This window comes from Phalacrocorax aristotelis, chromosome 5 (genome assembly GCF_949628215.1).
Source record: "Phalacrocorax aristotelis chromosome 5, bGulAri2.1, whole genome shotgun sequence".
Lineage (NCBI taxonomy): Eukaryota > Metazoa > Chordata > Aves > Suliformes > Phalacrocoracidae > Phalacrocorax > Phalacrocorax aristotelis.
In genome coordinates this window covers 43416708-43430302 of record NC_134280.1, presented here as the reverse complement: position 1 = coordinate 43430302, position 13595 = coordinate 43416708, and the positions used below count along the sequence as shown (strand labels likewise).

The 13595-nt window shown below is 43.1% G+C and overlaps 1 protein-coding gene across 8 annotated transcripts in view; it reads left to right on the top strand.

Moving 5' to 3' along the window:
* HDAC4 (histone deacetylase 4) overlaps positions 1–13595 on the top strand; it is a 262455-nt gene that overhangs the window by 191198 nt on the left and 57662 nt on the right. For 7 of the 8 annotated variants that reach the window (XM_075094174.1, XM_075094175.1, XM_075094177.1 and 4 more), the window contains 3 exons: positions 134–250; positions 338–536; positions 3870–4099. In XM_075094174.1, coding sequence (XP_074950275.1) covers positions 134–250; positions 338–536; positions 3870–4099 — 546 coding nt within the window. The remainder of the gene's footprint in view (positions 1–133; positions 251–337; positions 537–3869; positions 4100–13595) is intronic. The other variant, XM_075094173.1, reaches the window with a different exon arrangement.

The window sequence follows — 13595 nt, the reverse complement described above, 5'->3', positions numbered from 1 at the left end:
TAGCTCCCCTGCTCAGTGTTTCCAGTGTCAGCTCCGTACCTTTGTGATGTGTCCTTACAGCAAGTGTACTGTGTCCTTGATCCAATCTGTGGATGCTCTCTCACCAGGACAATGTTCTTGATTTTGTTTCCAGACCAGCCTGGCTCACAGACTTGTGAATCGTGAAGGCTCGGTAACACAGCTTCCACTCTACACATCTCCTTCTTTGCCCAACATCACACTAGGACTGCCTGCAACTGGCCCTTCCAGCGTAAGTGTCGGGGGGGTGCAGCCTTTGAAACGTTGCTTGCGCCAATTTATCCCTTAGCCCGCTCTGCCGTCAATTGTGCGTTTGCAGGGAGGATCAGCACAGCAGGATGCAGAGAGACTTACTATCCCAACCTTACAGCAGCGGATCTCTTTATTTCCTGGCACTCACCTCACTCCCTACTTGAGCACTACAACGTTGGAAAGAGATGGGGGAACTGCACATAACCCTCTTCTGCAACACATGGTCTTACTGGAACAGCCAACTGCACAAACTCCCTTAGTCACAGGTGAGCGCTCCGTAGATAATGTGCAAAGCTCAGTTCTAGCTGGGGAAAGAGAACAAGTGACATCTGTTGTTGTTTTGTAAAGTCTATTCTCTTGTGCAAAGAAGATAACCGTGTCATCTGTACATTCTGTAGGTATATCATATAACCTTTAGGACGTGTTTGTTCATGTCTTGGGTAGTGGTGGCATTTGCAAAATGAGAGGTCGCCCACCTCATCCAGAGGTAGGGGGAAGCTGCCTTGTCATTTTGGTAAAATGAAAATAAATAGTATTTACTTCCATAAGTAAAGCATAAGGTTGTAGGTCACAATTTAAAACTATATAGTTAGAGTTCTAACCACTTTAATCTAAAGTGGAGACAAAAACATTGTGTCTTATGATTACTCTTCCTGTTTATTACAGATAGTTTCTATTCTGTCTATGACAGGCACGCATTTACAAAATCTCAGATTAAAATACTTGCTTTTCATCATTATTATAAATGGCAAAACCATGGCAAAATCAGCTGCATTCAAACAGATTGTACTTGTTTGTATATGTTACATTTTCAGTATGCTAATTGCTTTGAATCACTCCCTGTGTCATATTTTCACAATTAAGTACCTGTGGGAAGGCATATTTCTATAAATAGGGTTGATTCAAAGGAATAATCCCCAGTAGGGTGCATTTCTGTTCTACAGTGTGTAATGTTGGGACAAAGGATGTTCTGTGTAAGTTATAGATGTGTTGATTTTTATTTCTTTCATTCCATTTCTAATGGAAACTCTTGAGAGATGTCAGTCACTGAAGCATTACAGCACGGCTCTGGTTTAACATTCACATCCCAGGAATGTATGTGGGGTTGTGATAAGCTTACAAGCATGTGCATACGGGGAAGCTGAAGCACAGAAGTGTGGTGTTTAGCCAACGCTCTGAGCCATGAGAGTGGTGTCTGCAGATTCCTTGAACCTTTGCATAATTTTCTGTTGCCTTCTCCTGCCATGGTTGCTGCGGCATGAAGAGGTTACCCAGAGTCATGACATAGCTCTTTACCCATTGCCCTTTGCCCAAGGTCTGTGATGAAGAACCATTGGGGAAGATTCCCCTCTTTTCCTATCACTAAAACTTTCTTCTCTGTTCACGCCGGCATTTGCTTTAAAGCACATGTAGGAGGAAGTGCTGTTCTGTTTCCTATTTGACCTCTCTCAAAGCTTCCTTCAGTTTACAGTGTACTGTGTTTGCTTCCAAGTGTATTCCTTCTAGTCCACCTGCTACGTGCAGTGTTTTCAGAGCGAGTACAATGTGTTATAAACCAACACTTAGGAGAAATACTCACTATACAACAGAGCAACAAGAAGAAACACACGTTCCAGATGCAGCAACTGAAAGAGAGCAAGCTAACACATGGTCTCAAAAGCCCTAAGTGGACTGGCTGCCAAACTACAGTTAGTACTTTGAACCTCCTTGGAAGCAAAGCGGAGTTTATTAGTATTCTTCTGATAGCCTTCAGCTCTGGAGATAGTCTGCTGATGGCTGCAAAACGATCCAGCACGATGGCATGCTCTTTCTGTGCTGAAAGGTAGATATGGGGGTTCTGGGAAAATAGACCAGAATTCCTTAGGTCTGCCGTTCTTCCTGTGGCAGATCACTCTGGATAATAGCCTTCACGCTGACCTGTATGTTTGGAGTAGGAACAAGGTGTCTCCCTGGAAAGCTTTCGTAGGGGGACCTTGGTCATTCATTTGGAGGAAGGTAGTCTTCCAAGGTGTCCTATGCAGACTCTACAGGATCCCTTCCTCTGCTAATTTGAACTTTTGGTAAGAGCTACTGTGCTGTAAGGGAAATGGACCACAACTTTCCAAATTATTCATATATTCATACACACAGAGACACATTTATAGACACCCATTTATAAAACAAGATACTCTTACATGATTCTTTTCAGAAAAGCAAAGGGTGGAAAAAATCTTTCCCCAAGAAGAGAGGCTTTTAAATAAGTCTGTTTCTTCCATGTAGGGCAGTTCTGTGAATCCGTGGGAAAAGGACGTAATGTCCTGGGACAGAAATGTCAAGGTGTTTCTTACCCACTGTATTCAGCTGGCTGCAGACTTCTGGGCAGCTTCTCTCTCTTCTCAACCAAAGACTGAAGAAAGAGAAGAGGTAACTTCTCTGACCCTTGAACTGGACAGTGTTTCTGACCACTTGTGCAGTCTTCAGTTTGTTTTATATAATGAGGTAAAGCAAAAAAGTACTCTTTTCCTAAAAGTGTGTGCAGCCTTACCCACATTAGATAGGTGGCACTTCACACCAGTGATGCCTTTCTGTCCCAAGGTGTAACGAGCAAAAAGTAAAGGCTTGTCCTCAGCATCTCCACCCTTGGGCTGGGCTTTGTGTTGGGCATGTCTTGATGTCCCAGCTTTCTAAGAAGTATGTGAAGGTATGTTTTCAGAGAGCAAAGCTTAACCCAAGAACAGCTAAAAAGACAAGAGACATGCCCTTACCGGAGCTCAGATAGATTTTTCACATGGTAGTCATCAGAGACACCTGAATTGCCAAGGGCATGTGAGTAATGCAAGTTATCCCAAAATAACCTTATGTTTTCATTAAGTTACTAGCATTTATACAGAGGACAGTGATGGAAACAATTCTAGCTATTTGTCCTCTTGGCCTCTAACTTACCTTCTTTCTACAGAAATAATGAAGCCTGATGGATACCATATTCCTGAAATGCTTCAAGGGAGTGCCTTTTTCCAATGCAAGCCTGGTCAGGGGTTCCTCACATGGAAGTTTTCATCCCTAGTCATTTATCTGGGGTGGAGTATAGCACAGCCAAGGGAAGATGTGCTTCTCTACATGGTCTAGAGTGGGAACCAGCTTCATCAGCATCCGTCATCCTTCAGCATATCCAGTGAGGCCCCTGTAAGCTGATGCTGCAGGGTGGCAGCTTGAGTTGGTACTTTCTTAGAAATGAACCCAGGATTGCTCCCTATACCAAGGCAAGCTGTAAGACTTTCAACTTCTCCAAACTACCACTGTGATCTTAATTCATGTCACCCACCAAATGACAGAGGGGACCATAAGATATCGCTGATTTTAAGAAATGAAACATTTCCCTAGGGTCTCTGAGTAAACAAGCAAACAAGGAATTCAAAAGAAAGCAAAGTATTACTCCATCCAATGGAAATTAATTGTTATCTGTTCTCTTTTAAGGATGCTTCAGCTCTAAATGGCAAGGTGGCTGGTTTTAACGTTATATGTCATTTGTCACCATCAGCGTTACTCAACAGCCATTTTCTCCCTTCCTTTCTTCTTCCTTTTTTTCTTCTCTGCTGTTTTTTCCTCCATATTATCTTCAGACTGGTATCTTTCAGGACTGCCCCTCCATGCACAGTCTCTGGTTGGTGGAGAACGTGTCTCCCCTTCAATACACAAACTCCGGCAGCACCGCCCACTGGGGCGCACGCAGTCTGCTCCCCTTCCCCAGAACGCCCAGGCCCTCCAACAGCTAGTGATCCAGCAGCAGCACCAGCAGTTCTTGGAGAAACACAAACAGCAATTCCAGCAACAGCAACTGCACATCAATAAGGTAGGCATGACACTTTTAAAGTCTCTCTTCCTCTTACAGCATCACTACCAATTTTAGGCAACACTATTCCAGAGTTTCTTGTGTGGTACTGTATGTGGTCTCAACCTCCATAACCAACTGGCCTTCACCCTTGAACCTGTTTTTCATGATTTTGAGAAATAAATCAACAAGGATGTGGGCATCCGTCACCAAGGCAAGCATCAATACCTGTGTTGCAGACAGTGGAAAGGCAGTGCAGTTCAAATTTCTGGCTTGCCTTTAATACTTGTTAAAGTTGTCATTGTTGCTGTTCATCCAGGATATTTTGTCAGCTTCGTAGCAGAAAACATAAAATGCTGTCAAGGAATATGGGGAAAATACCTACTGTGTATATATTCAGTTTGAAAGGGAGAAGGAGCAGTAATATGGATTTGAGAAGGGGAGAAAAAAAAGCGAGGGATTTCAGACATGACAACACCAGAAAATAATTGCAAGTGAAGATGTTCAGATTTACTGAAGCATTTTTCACCTGTGGAAAGCAAAAAGCTATTCCCACCTCCAGTCCAGATTCTCTTAACTTACGGCCCTGTGTAAAGCATTACAGTGTCCTATGTGTTTCTTCTCCTGAAGATGAAGACAGTATTGCTGTGCATCCTGCAGAGGATGTTTTGAGGAACAATTAGATGTGATTCAAAAATTGCTTTGAAGAAACCAAACACCGTGTTTATTATCTTATTTTCTGTAAATCACTTAGAGAACATTGGGTGAACATTGCAGAGCACCATTCATCAGTGCACAGATCTTGCAATTGCTGTGTAGCCAAAATTGTCTGTCCGGGCATCCCAATATTACAACTAAGCTGAAACAAAGCTGCTTTGAAGTGATTGCATTGAATATGCATTAAAAAAGACTAAATCTGTCCTGATATTTTAGCCTATGGGAAGGTAAGACTCACCTTTTACATGCAAGAGGTCTGATAACAAGTGGTATGGATGGAACTGTGACATTTTATCCCAGCTGAGGTTTCCTCCCAGGATTTCAGAAGGCACAGTCTGTCGCTAGACTTGCATTATAAAAAGGCTGTTGGGGAGCGGGGAGGTCGATCATAATCAGTATTAAATTTTTCTGACTCTGATTTATACTGTTTTGAGGCTTTCTAAAGACTTTTCTCAGGGAGTTCCAGTGGTGGCTTTCTTTAAGAAACAAGCAAATTTAGGAGCAGGTTTCAGACTCAGGAGGACAGGTTCGATGGCAGGCAGACCTTTCAATTTGCTGCAGTTTAATTTATGATGGAGGTTTCTGCAAATATTTTCACTGTTCCAGTCCTATGAGAAAATACAACTACTGAGAGTTGGATTAAAAAAGCCCAAGAAAATCCACCACCACACAACCCCCCAAAACTTTGTTTATAGACTCAAGCTAAGGCAGGATGATTACACAAGTTACTGACGTCAATCATGTTCTTTTGGAGAGCTGCCACCGCACACCATGTGTGCCAGCCCTGGACCTCATTCAGCCCCTCACACTGGGGTGGTAGGGAGCTGCTGCTGCCGCCATAGAAATTTCCCTTACCCCCCATCAAACATACTTCATGCCCAGGATCGTCATACGCAGGGCGCTAGGTAGGGTTTCTTTGTTTGGAAATAAATGTCAGCTTGGCGGTTTGTTTGTTTGAGGTTTTTAAGGTTTTTCCGTTGCCAGCGCTTGTAGGCGTCCAAAGACTTAGCTGTGACGTACCCACTGAACTCATTCAGACTTTCGCTTGGACCTCCCAGGAGCTGGAGAGTGTGTGTGACCAGAGTCGTCCTGCAGCACTCTGAATTTCAGCTTTGTTAGAGCTGTGATCTATCACATCCACAGCAGAGGCAGGCAGGGGGGGGAGTGTAATTAAACTGATTGCACAGGAGCGATATCCCTGTGTTTGATTTATATAAGTAATGAGTTAAAATGGTTTCGGTACTAGCGCTGTATGCGTGTGGCAAATTTATCCCGTGGGATAGCATCCAAGTGCTGACATGGAAAAAGACTTTTCCCAGACGCACAGATATTTTAAGACCCTTGTGTGTAGGAGTGCAAGGGCACAACTAAAAATAATGTAATAGATTGCTGCCTTTTAATTATTAGCAGAACTGACAGCACTGTCTGTTGAGGTTGTGTTGGATTTCCTGTGAATAATACAAGGCTGTTTTCAATTGCTTGTGATTTTTCTGAACCTTAAGAGTTTTGGCCTTAAACTTTCCCTATTAGGCGTGTACATCGGATGAAATTTTTGAGAAGACTGCAGCCAAAACAAGTCTTGCTGTTTCCAAGAAGGCGACTACGGAAAAATATGTTGTTTTGCTCCTGATTGAAAATAATAAGGATAATCATCTAGGAGATTTGGCTGTGAAGCCTTAGTGCCCAAGGCTTTGGAGCAGTAACTTGGAATTGGACAAACGAGAACAGGGCATGTGTCTCAGGCTGGAAGGAGAGTGCAGGGGAACGGATTGGGTGGGATGGGTCCAAAGGAGGGACAGGACTCCTTGGGGTGACCGGAGGGGAGTGTGCTCCCGGGGTGCAATACCTTCCAGCATGGGCTCTGAATTCCTTGATCTACCACCATCAGCAGCAAACTGGGGATTGCCTGAGTGTAGCAAAGTACATAGTTCATCATATTTGGGAGCTGGCTCACTTGAGAGTGACTCCCCTGGCTCACCACAAGGCTCTGTATGGAAAACAAGGGTCGCAGCCCCCCTCATCTGGTGTTTGTGTTGTCATCTGCTGGTGACATTTGCATTTGCTTTAAGGAGGGGGAAAAGAACCCGCACACAAAATCACAAAACACCCTCCAGAATTGAGGACGAAAGAGACATACATGAATGAAAAGAGCATTATTGAAGTTGCCACACTGCTAGCTACTCTCGAGCTAGGACATGAGAGTAGTTGTTTTCCAGTGTAAGTCTTGCTCACTTTTTCACATCTTTTCGATCCAACTTTTGATAATCAAATGGTATCTCTTTTACAAGACTCTGAACATAGTACAGAGAAGGGTGAGAGGGTGAGGTTGCTCTCTGGTGGCGTGCTGCCTCATTTTTTGCAGAATTGAAGGACACATAGGAGTGGAAGAGGAGAAAGAAGGGGCCTTCGGGCTAAGGCAGCTTGATGCCACAGCAGGGAATTGGCTTACTCCTCTCCGCTGCAGAGCTGTGTCCACTGAGCAGAACCAGCCAGCAGGCAGCTTGCAGCAGCACGCTCATCTTCTCCAAGCCGTTTGCAGGCCAGGGAGAGGGAGCTAATAGCTGCAGAGGTGTGCTTGCACACCTAAAACGTGTTATCTTAAAATCAACCATATCATATTGAAACCCCCACCCAGTGGGGTTTCATAATCTCTGCCCCGACTGTGCATTTGATGGCAGCTCTGCATCAGATGGGAGTTCTGCTCCCTGCCTGCTGTCCAGTCATTGTGAACACAAGCGTGCTAATATCGGCAGAGCACTTGCGCTCTAGTGATCATACTGCAAAAACTGTATCTTTTCTGAGAAATCAACAAGTCTTTCTCAGAACCAGGGTTTGAGACATTAAATGAGATTCTAGATAAGATACCGGATCATTTCTTGCTAACTAGGCTCTGTGCAACCTTTGATCGGAATGAGGCATGTGCCCTAAAACAGTAAATACTAAACAGTCCTGAAATTAAAAGCTATACATTAACGCAGGTGCATGGGAGCACTGACCTGAAATTACCCAGGCAATGTGCGCACGTTTCCCACCTTTGTGCATTTTTAACATTCAAAATATAACCTCAAAATGGTTTCTCCCCATGGTCAGAGGAGCTTTGCTGGGCAAGGGAGCTTGTTTTGCCATACAATAAATACATGCAGCAATCCCAACATCATTTCATCTTCAGCAATTACAATTTCTCTGCAGGCTTCAGTCTCTTTTAAGATACAAATTTTAGTCTTTTAGGTATGAGAGGGAGGAGCTGTGATATGCTTGTGGTTCTCTGGGGGTAATTTTGTTCTGACAGCAGACCAGGTAAAGTAGGGCACTGTTCTCTGAGCACACTCCAGGTATTTTGAGTTGAAAGTGTTAGCCTTTCAGCACAACAGGTCTTAAAGCAGCAATTCTCCTTCTAAAGAGAAATATGCAAGTGAGATTTCTGTAAATTCTGTGCTGGAAAACTCAATTTTTTACCCTTCCGTAGTGAAGATGAGTGTTTTAGTTTTAGTCTCCTGGGTATATAATTCATAAGGCCTTAATAGCACAGATAATCTCCCATTTAGCCCTGAATTGTACTGTTAAGCAGATTAACACTGAGCTTCTGTGGTCAAATTATGGTTCTTCTGACTAAACCCCATTTTTAGCACACTCTGGAAAGTGAGGTTTTTCTCCTCATGTGGCATATATATATGACAATGTATATAGGCCAGACTACAGTGCCTCAACTTGTCTGGTGCAGCAGCGTTGGGTGGATACATTTTTATTAACACCTAGAATTTAACCTTGCTATTTCCTGATTATTATTTTTCTTTTTTGGAATGCATTAACTGTTTAGCCTCAAGTGACTCCTGGAGTGGCTTTTCATATGTAATGCTTAATTTGTAATATTAGAAAAATACAGTGTCTTAGGTTATATTGCACAGCATGCAGGGTAGGACTATTACCCTTTGAACAGTTTAAGGGAAGCCTGTTTTTTAAGCACCCGGACATAACTTTGGATATAACAAGTATTGAAAAAGATCTCCAGAAAACCTCTTTCAGCAATCCTGCTAAGTGTCTCAGTCAGTTGAATGTGAAATGCCATTCAGCAGGGCATGAGATGCTTGGCATTTGTGTGCTTGTGCATCCTCACACCTATTACTGCCTAAATGCTGTTAAGTGGTTTTGTCAGGAGCTGTTGTTCTGTGGGATGTCTGTTGCTGCAGATCTGGCGATATGTAGATGTGTTCCTGATATAATCAAGCCCATCACTCCAGTTATTTGAGGGGAGGGTGTGTGTGTGTGTGTGTGAAGAAAACAGCTTCTGCTGGTGCCAAAGTGTTTTCTTCTCGCTCCCCCTCCTTTTCCCCTTCCAGCAGTCCCTGTTCTTTGATTCATTAAAGTTGGGTCGTACCCTCTCATCTAGGCACAGAGGCCAGCAGTCTTGTGGTCCTTCCAGCAGCTATGCTGCCTCAGACGTTTATTTTTTTCCTGCAGTCTCATCACTTCAGGAAAAAGAAAAAAAAAAAAAAAAGAGGAATTTCTCTTGCAGAAGGCTGTAGAAAGCTCTGCCAACTCCTTACGTGACCTATGCCCAACTCAGCCTCCCCCATCATCCTTTTATCACCTCTTCCTGCTTTTGGTCTATAAAAGTTAATTAGGATATCCCTGCTCTGTAAGGGGTACCTCAGGTGGAAGGAGTCATATCGATAGCCAGAAGAGTAGGGCTTGTGTTATCGTTTCCTGTGGAAGTTCATCAGCTCTGCTTCTGCTCTAAGGAGCTCTTCAGCCACATGTTAGAACATGATGGGTCCCTGTGATGACACTTGTTGCCTAAAGAAGAAGTGCATTAATTATATTCTTCTAGGAGCTTTGTAAGCATTTTTCTGTTAGGGACTCTTCATTACTCTGTGACAAGTAAACAGATATTTCTAACCTCTTTAGCAGTATCTTCAAAGTTTTTGATGTCTTGAGAATATATCGCTACAGAGAAGGTATCATGAAGCAGTAGATATATCATATCTGGTAGACCTGAAATTATACTAGCAAAGAAATGCAGCCTCTTTTTTTCCTTATGAAGCATTCCACAGAAAAATGATTAATTCTTTGTTTTTCCATGACATTGCTATGATTTTATTTTCCTTTCTGTTCTTTGTATTTCAAAGATGTAGATAAGAAATCTTGCCAGCTGTATCGAGTCTTTTAAAAGTGCTTGTGCCTAGAGATGAACAGTTTCTTCTGTACTGAAATAGTTAGCTGTCCGAGGCTAGAGAGGCAGTGCCTTTAACAATGTTTTATGGTGGCAGTATGTGATAGCCAGAGGCAACTGTGTTTGAAAATAGAGGAGTAACCTCATTGCAAAGGAAGCTAGAGAGCTAATTAAGGGAAGGAGAAATTATTTATGGTGGATTATGTAATTGTTTACTATTTCAAATATATTTGTAAGTATTTTCAATGCTCTCTTAACTTTATATTCATTCCCTTGCACTTCGATTACCTCAGACTTTCTTAAGTTACATGAGCAAATGTTCATAAAACTGCAAAAATGGAAGATTTTTAGGAAGTTTAATGAGCCTGGGGTACACATACTTGTGTATTATATGGAATATGTTCATAACAAAGTGCTTTCTTTGCAAAATTGTCCTGTAAGAATGTATTAGGAGAGCAAACTGAGTGTTTGAAATGACCTTGTCATTGACCACTTGATCTTTCAACCCTCATTGTAGCATTTTACACATGTGTTTTTCATTTAATTCTTACATTTTTATGGAGTTGGAATAATTTAAAACTTCTAGGGAATTACACTGTTTCTCATTTCCATTAGATTTGACAATGACATTGTAAGTTATTTTCCCAGCAATTACCTTGCGTGGTTCATAAGTTCAAAAGGTATTAAGTTCAAAGCTTGAGACTTTTGATCCAGGCAGAAAAAAAAAAAGGTAGGAGAAGATGGCTTATGATGATTTAATTATCTTTAAAATAGATTATGTTCATCAAACCTAAGAGAGCTTAAAGAAAACTGATGGAAGAGTTATCTTTAACTTAACGTGATTTAGTTATCCAATGTGCATTACAAGTAAAGAAACTGAGGGGAGAGAGGGGTGGGAGGTACCTCACAAAAATCCTTGAGAAGTTTTGATCACTGAATCTTTTAAGTTGGCAGAAACCTCATGAGATCATTTAGTCCACTGTGCCTGCTTAAGCAGCATCAGCTAGAGCAGGGTGCCCTGGACCATATACAATTGGGTTTTGAATATCTCCAAGGACAGAGAGTCCACAGCCTCTCTGGGCAAACCTATTCAAGTGTTTAACAACCCTCACAGTAAAAAATATGTTTTCTTGTCTTCAGAAGGAATTTCATGTGTTTTAATTTGTGCCTGTTGCCTCTTGTCCCGTCACCTGTGAGTGCAACCCATAGGGCCCCATGGACTTATGTAGGTTTTTTTAAGTGGTCCATAAACCTGGTGGTCCTCCATGAAGCATAAGTCTTCCTTGCTCCAGACTTTCGCTCTGGCCTCAGGGGTCTGGGATTCTAGAATCTAGGAAGGTCTTAGTAGTAAAGAAGGCGTTAAGTGCCATGGCCTTTTCTGTGTCATTTTTCACTAGGTCCCTTCCCCTGTTCAGCAGTGGGCCCATGATTTCCCTAGTCTTCCTCTGTTCTTTCTTGATGCCCTTCACATCCTTTGCCAGATTCAGCTCCAGGTTGGCTTTGGCTTTCTTAACACCATCCATACAAGTTCAGATAGCAACTGCCTGCTCGTCTTGGGTCACCTGTCCTGCCTCCAACCCTTGTACATGACCCATTTATATCTTGAGTTCAGTTAGGAGCTCCTTGCTCATCCATGCAGGTCTTCTGCAGGCTGTGCTTGATTTCTTACTCGTTGGGATGGATCTTTCTTGAGGTTGTAGAATCCTCAACTGACAGCCAGCTTTCCTGGACCCCTCTGATCTCCAGGGTTATATGCCATGGGACTCTTCCAAGCAGATCCCTGAAAAGGCCACAGTCCGCTCTCCTGAAATCTAGGGCTGTGGTCCTGCTTTTTGCCCTCTTCCCTCCTGTTCGGATCTTCAACTCCACCATCTCATGGTCATTGCAGCCAATGCTGCCTCTGTGACTTCCACACCCCCAAATAGCCCTTCCTTGTTTGTAAGTGTCAGGTCCAGGAGAGCACCCTCCTTGTTGGCATCTTGATCACCTCTGTCAGGAATTCATCATCAGTGTGCTCAAATCCCCTAGATTGCTTGAGCTCTGCTGTCTTGTCCTTCCACCAGATAACAGGGTGGTTAAAGTCCCCCACAGAGAGCAGGACTTGTGAAAGTCAGGCTTCTTCTGGGTGTTTAAAGACGACCTCATCTACCTCTACCTTATCAGGAGGTGTACAGCAGTCTACCCACTACAAGAGGCCTCATCTTGGTCTGCCCACTTATCTTGATATTTAAGCTCTTGATTGAGTCCAGATCCATACCAAGGCACAAAGCTCCATGCATTCCTGTTCCTCCCTTTCATAAAGGGCAACTTCCCCATCTCACCTTCCCAGTTTGTCCTTCCTAAAAAGTCTGTATCCCTCCATCACAGCATTCCAGTCACGCGAGCTATTCCACCCGAGGAGGTGAGTGTGGTAAGCCCTTGCAACTGCACACAGAATTCTAATCCTCCTGTTTGGTCACCATGCTGCGTGTGCTGGTGTAGCAGCATTTCAGAGGGGTACCCAAGCATGCCAATTCCCCAGGACAGGCTTGAGACCTTCCCCATCCATGGCTGTTCTGCAGCCACCTCCTTCTTTACATGCATGTGCTCAAAGGGATGCCACATCAATTCTTTTTCTGTTGATTGGCATGGCCTTTCTGCTCACACCACCCCAGGCCCTTGGCCTGCCTACCCTGTCCCCAGCTTCCTTAGCTGCTGGTTGAGGAACCACTCCCTCCCACGTTGTTTCCAGTTCAAAGCTCTGACTACCAGCTTGGCCAGACTGCTGGCAGAGGTACTTTTTTCTTGTTTAGTCAGGTGGGTCCCATCTCTTCCAAGAAACTGTTGACTCTCAAAGACGGTTGATGGTCGTAGAAACTGAAACCCTCTTGCCAACAGCAGCCAGTTGTTGATCAGTACAAAAAGATCAGCTTCTGTCACTAAAAGGGATGGGCTGTACCCCCCATCTCTACTGGGAGGCTGCGTAAACGGCAGAGGGTCTTGCCTTAAACTTCTAGGCAAGATAATGCCCTTCTGCATGTTCTGCTCCTCTCAGGAATCAAGATATCTGAAATGCAGTAATCCACAAAGTGCTGGAAAGCCATGGCCCTGCATCCCAGTCCTTGCAACACTCCATTTTTAAAAGCTTTGAGTCCCAGATATTTGAGGACCTCTGCTGTAGCTGTGAGCCACATCTTGCTGTCCTTGCTGTGATACTCGTAGGCAATTAATCCTTTATATTACCTTTGTCTGCCTAAATCTGCTTTGTATAGGGTTGCTTAAATTATATGGCAGACCCTCTCTTCTTACATTTAGGGAAAAAGGCTGAGTTTCAGGTTTGAGCCACTGTTCTTCAAAGAGCAAGTTACTTTTAAGTAGTCACTACTGCATGTGGTCAGGAACCATGTTTTGATTTAGCTTTATTAGATTTAAAATCAATATTGCTTTTCATACCAATGACCTAATCCTTATTAAAGCTCTGCCCTGACAACTTTCAAAGTTCAGCAGTTTGTTTATAAGCCTATGAAATGGGTACAGCCTGAGCTCTTTCAAAGAAAGGAAATTGATTTATTTACCTTTGCTAGATTTAAAAACAGATCACTTTTTTTGTTCCAAATAAAAATTATAAGCAGTCTGAGATGGAGAACTGTG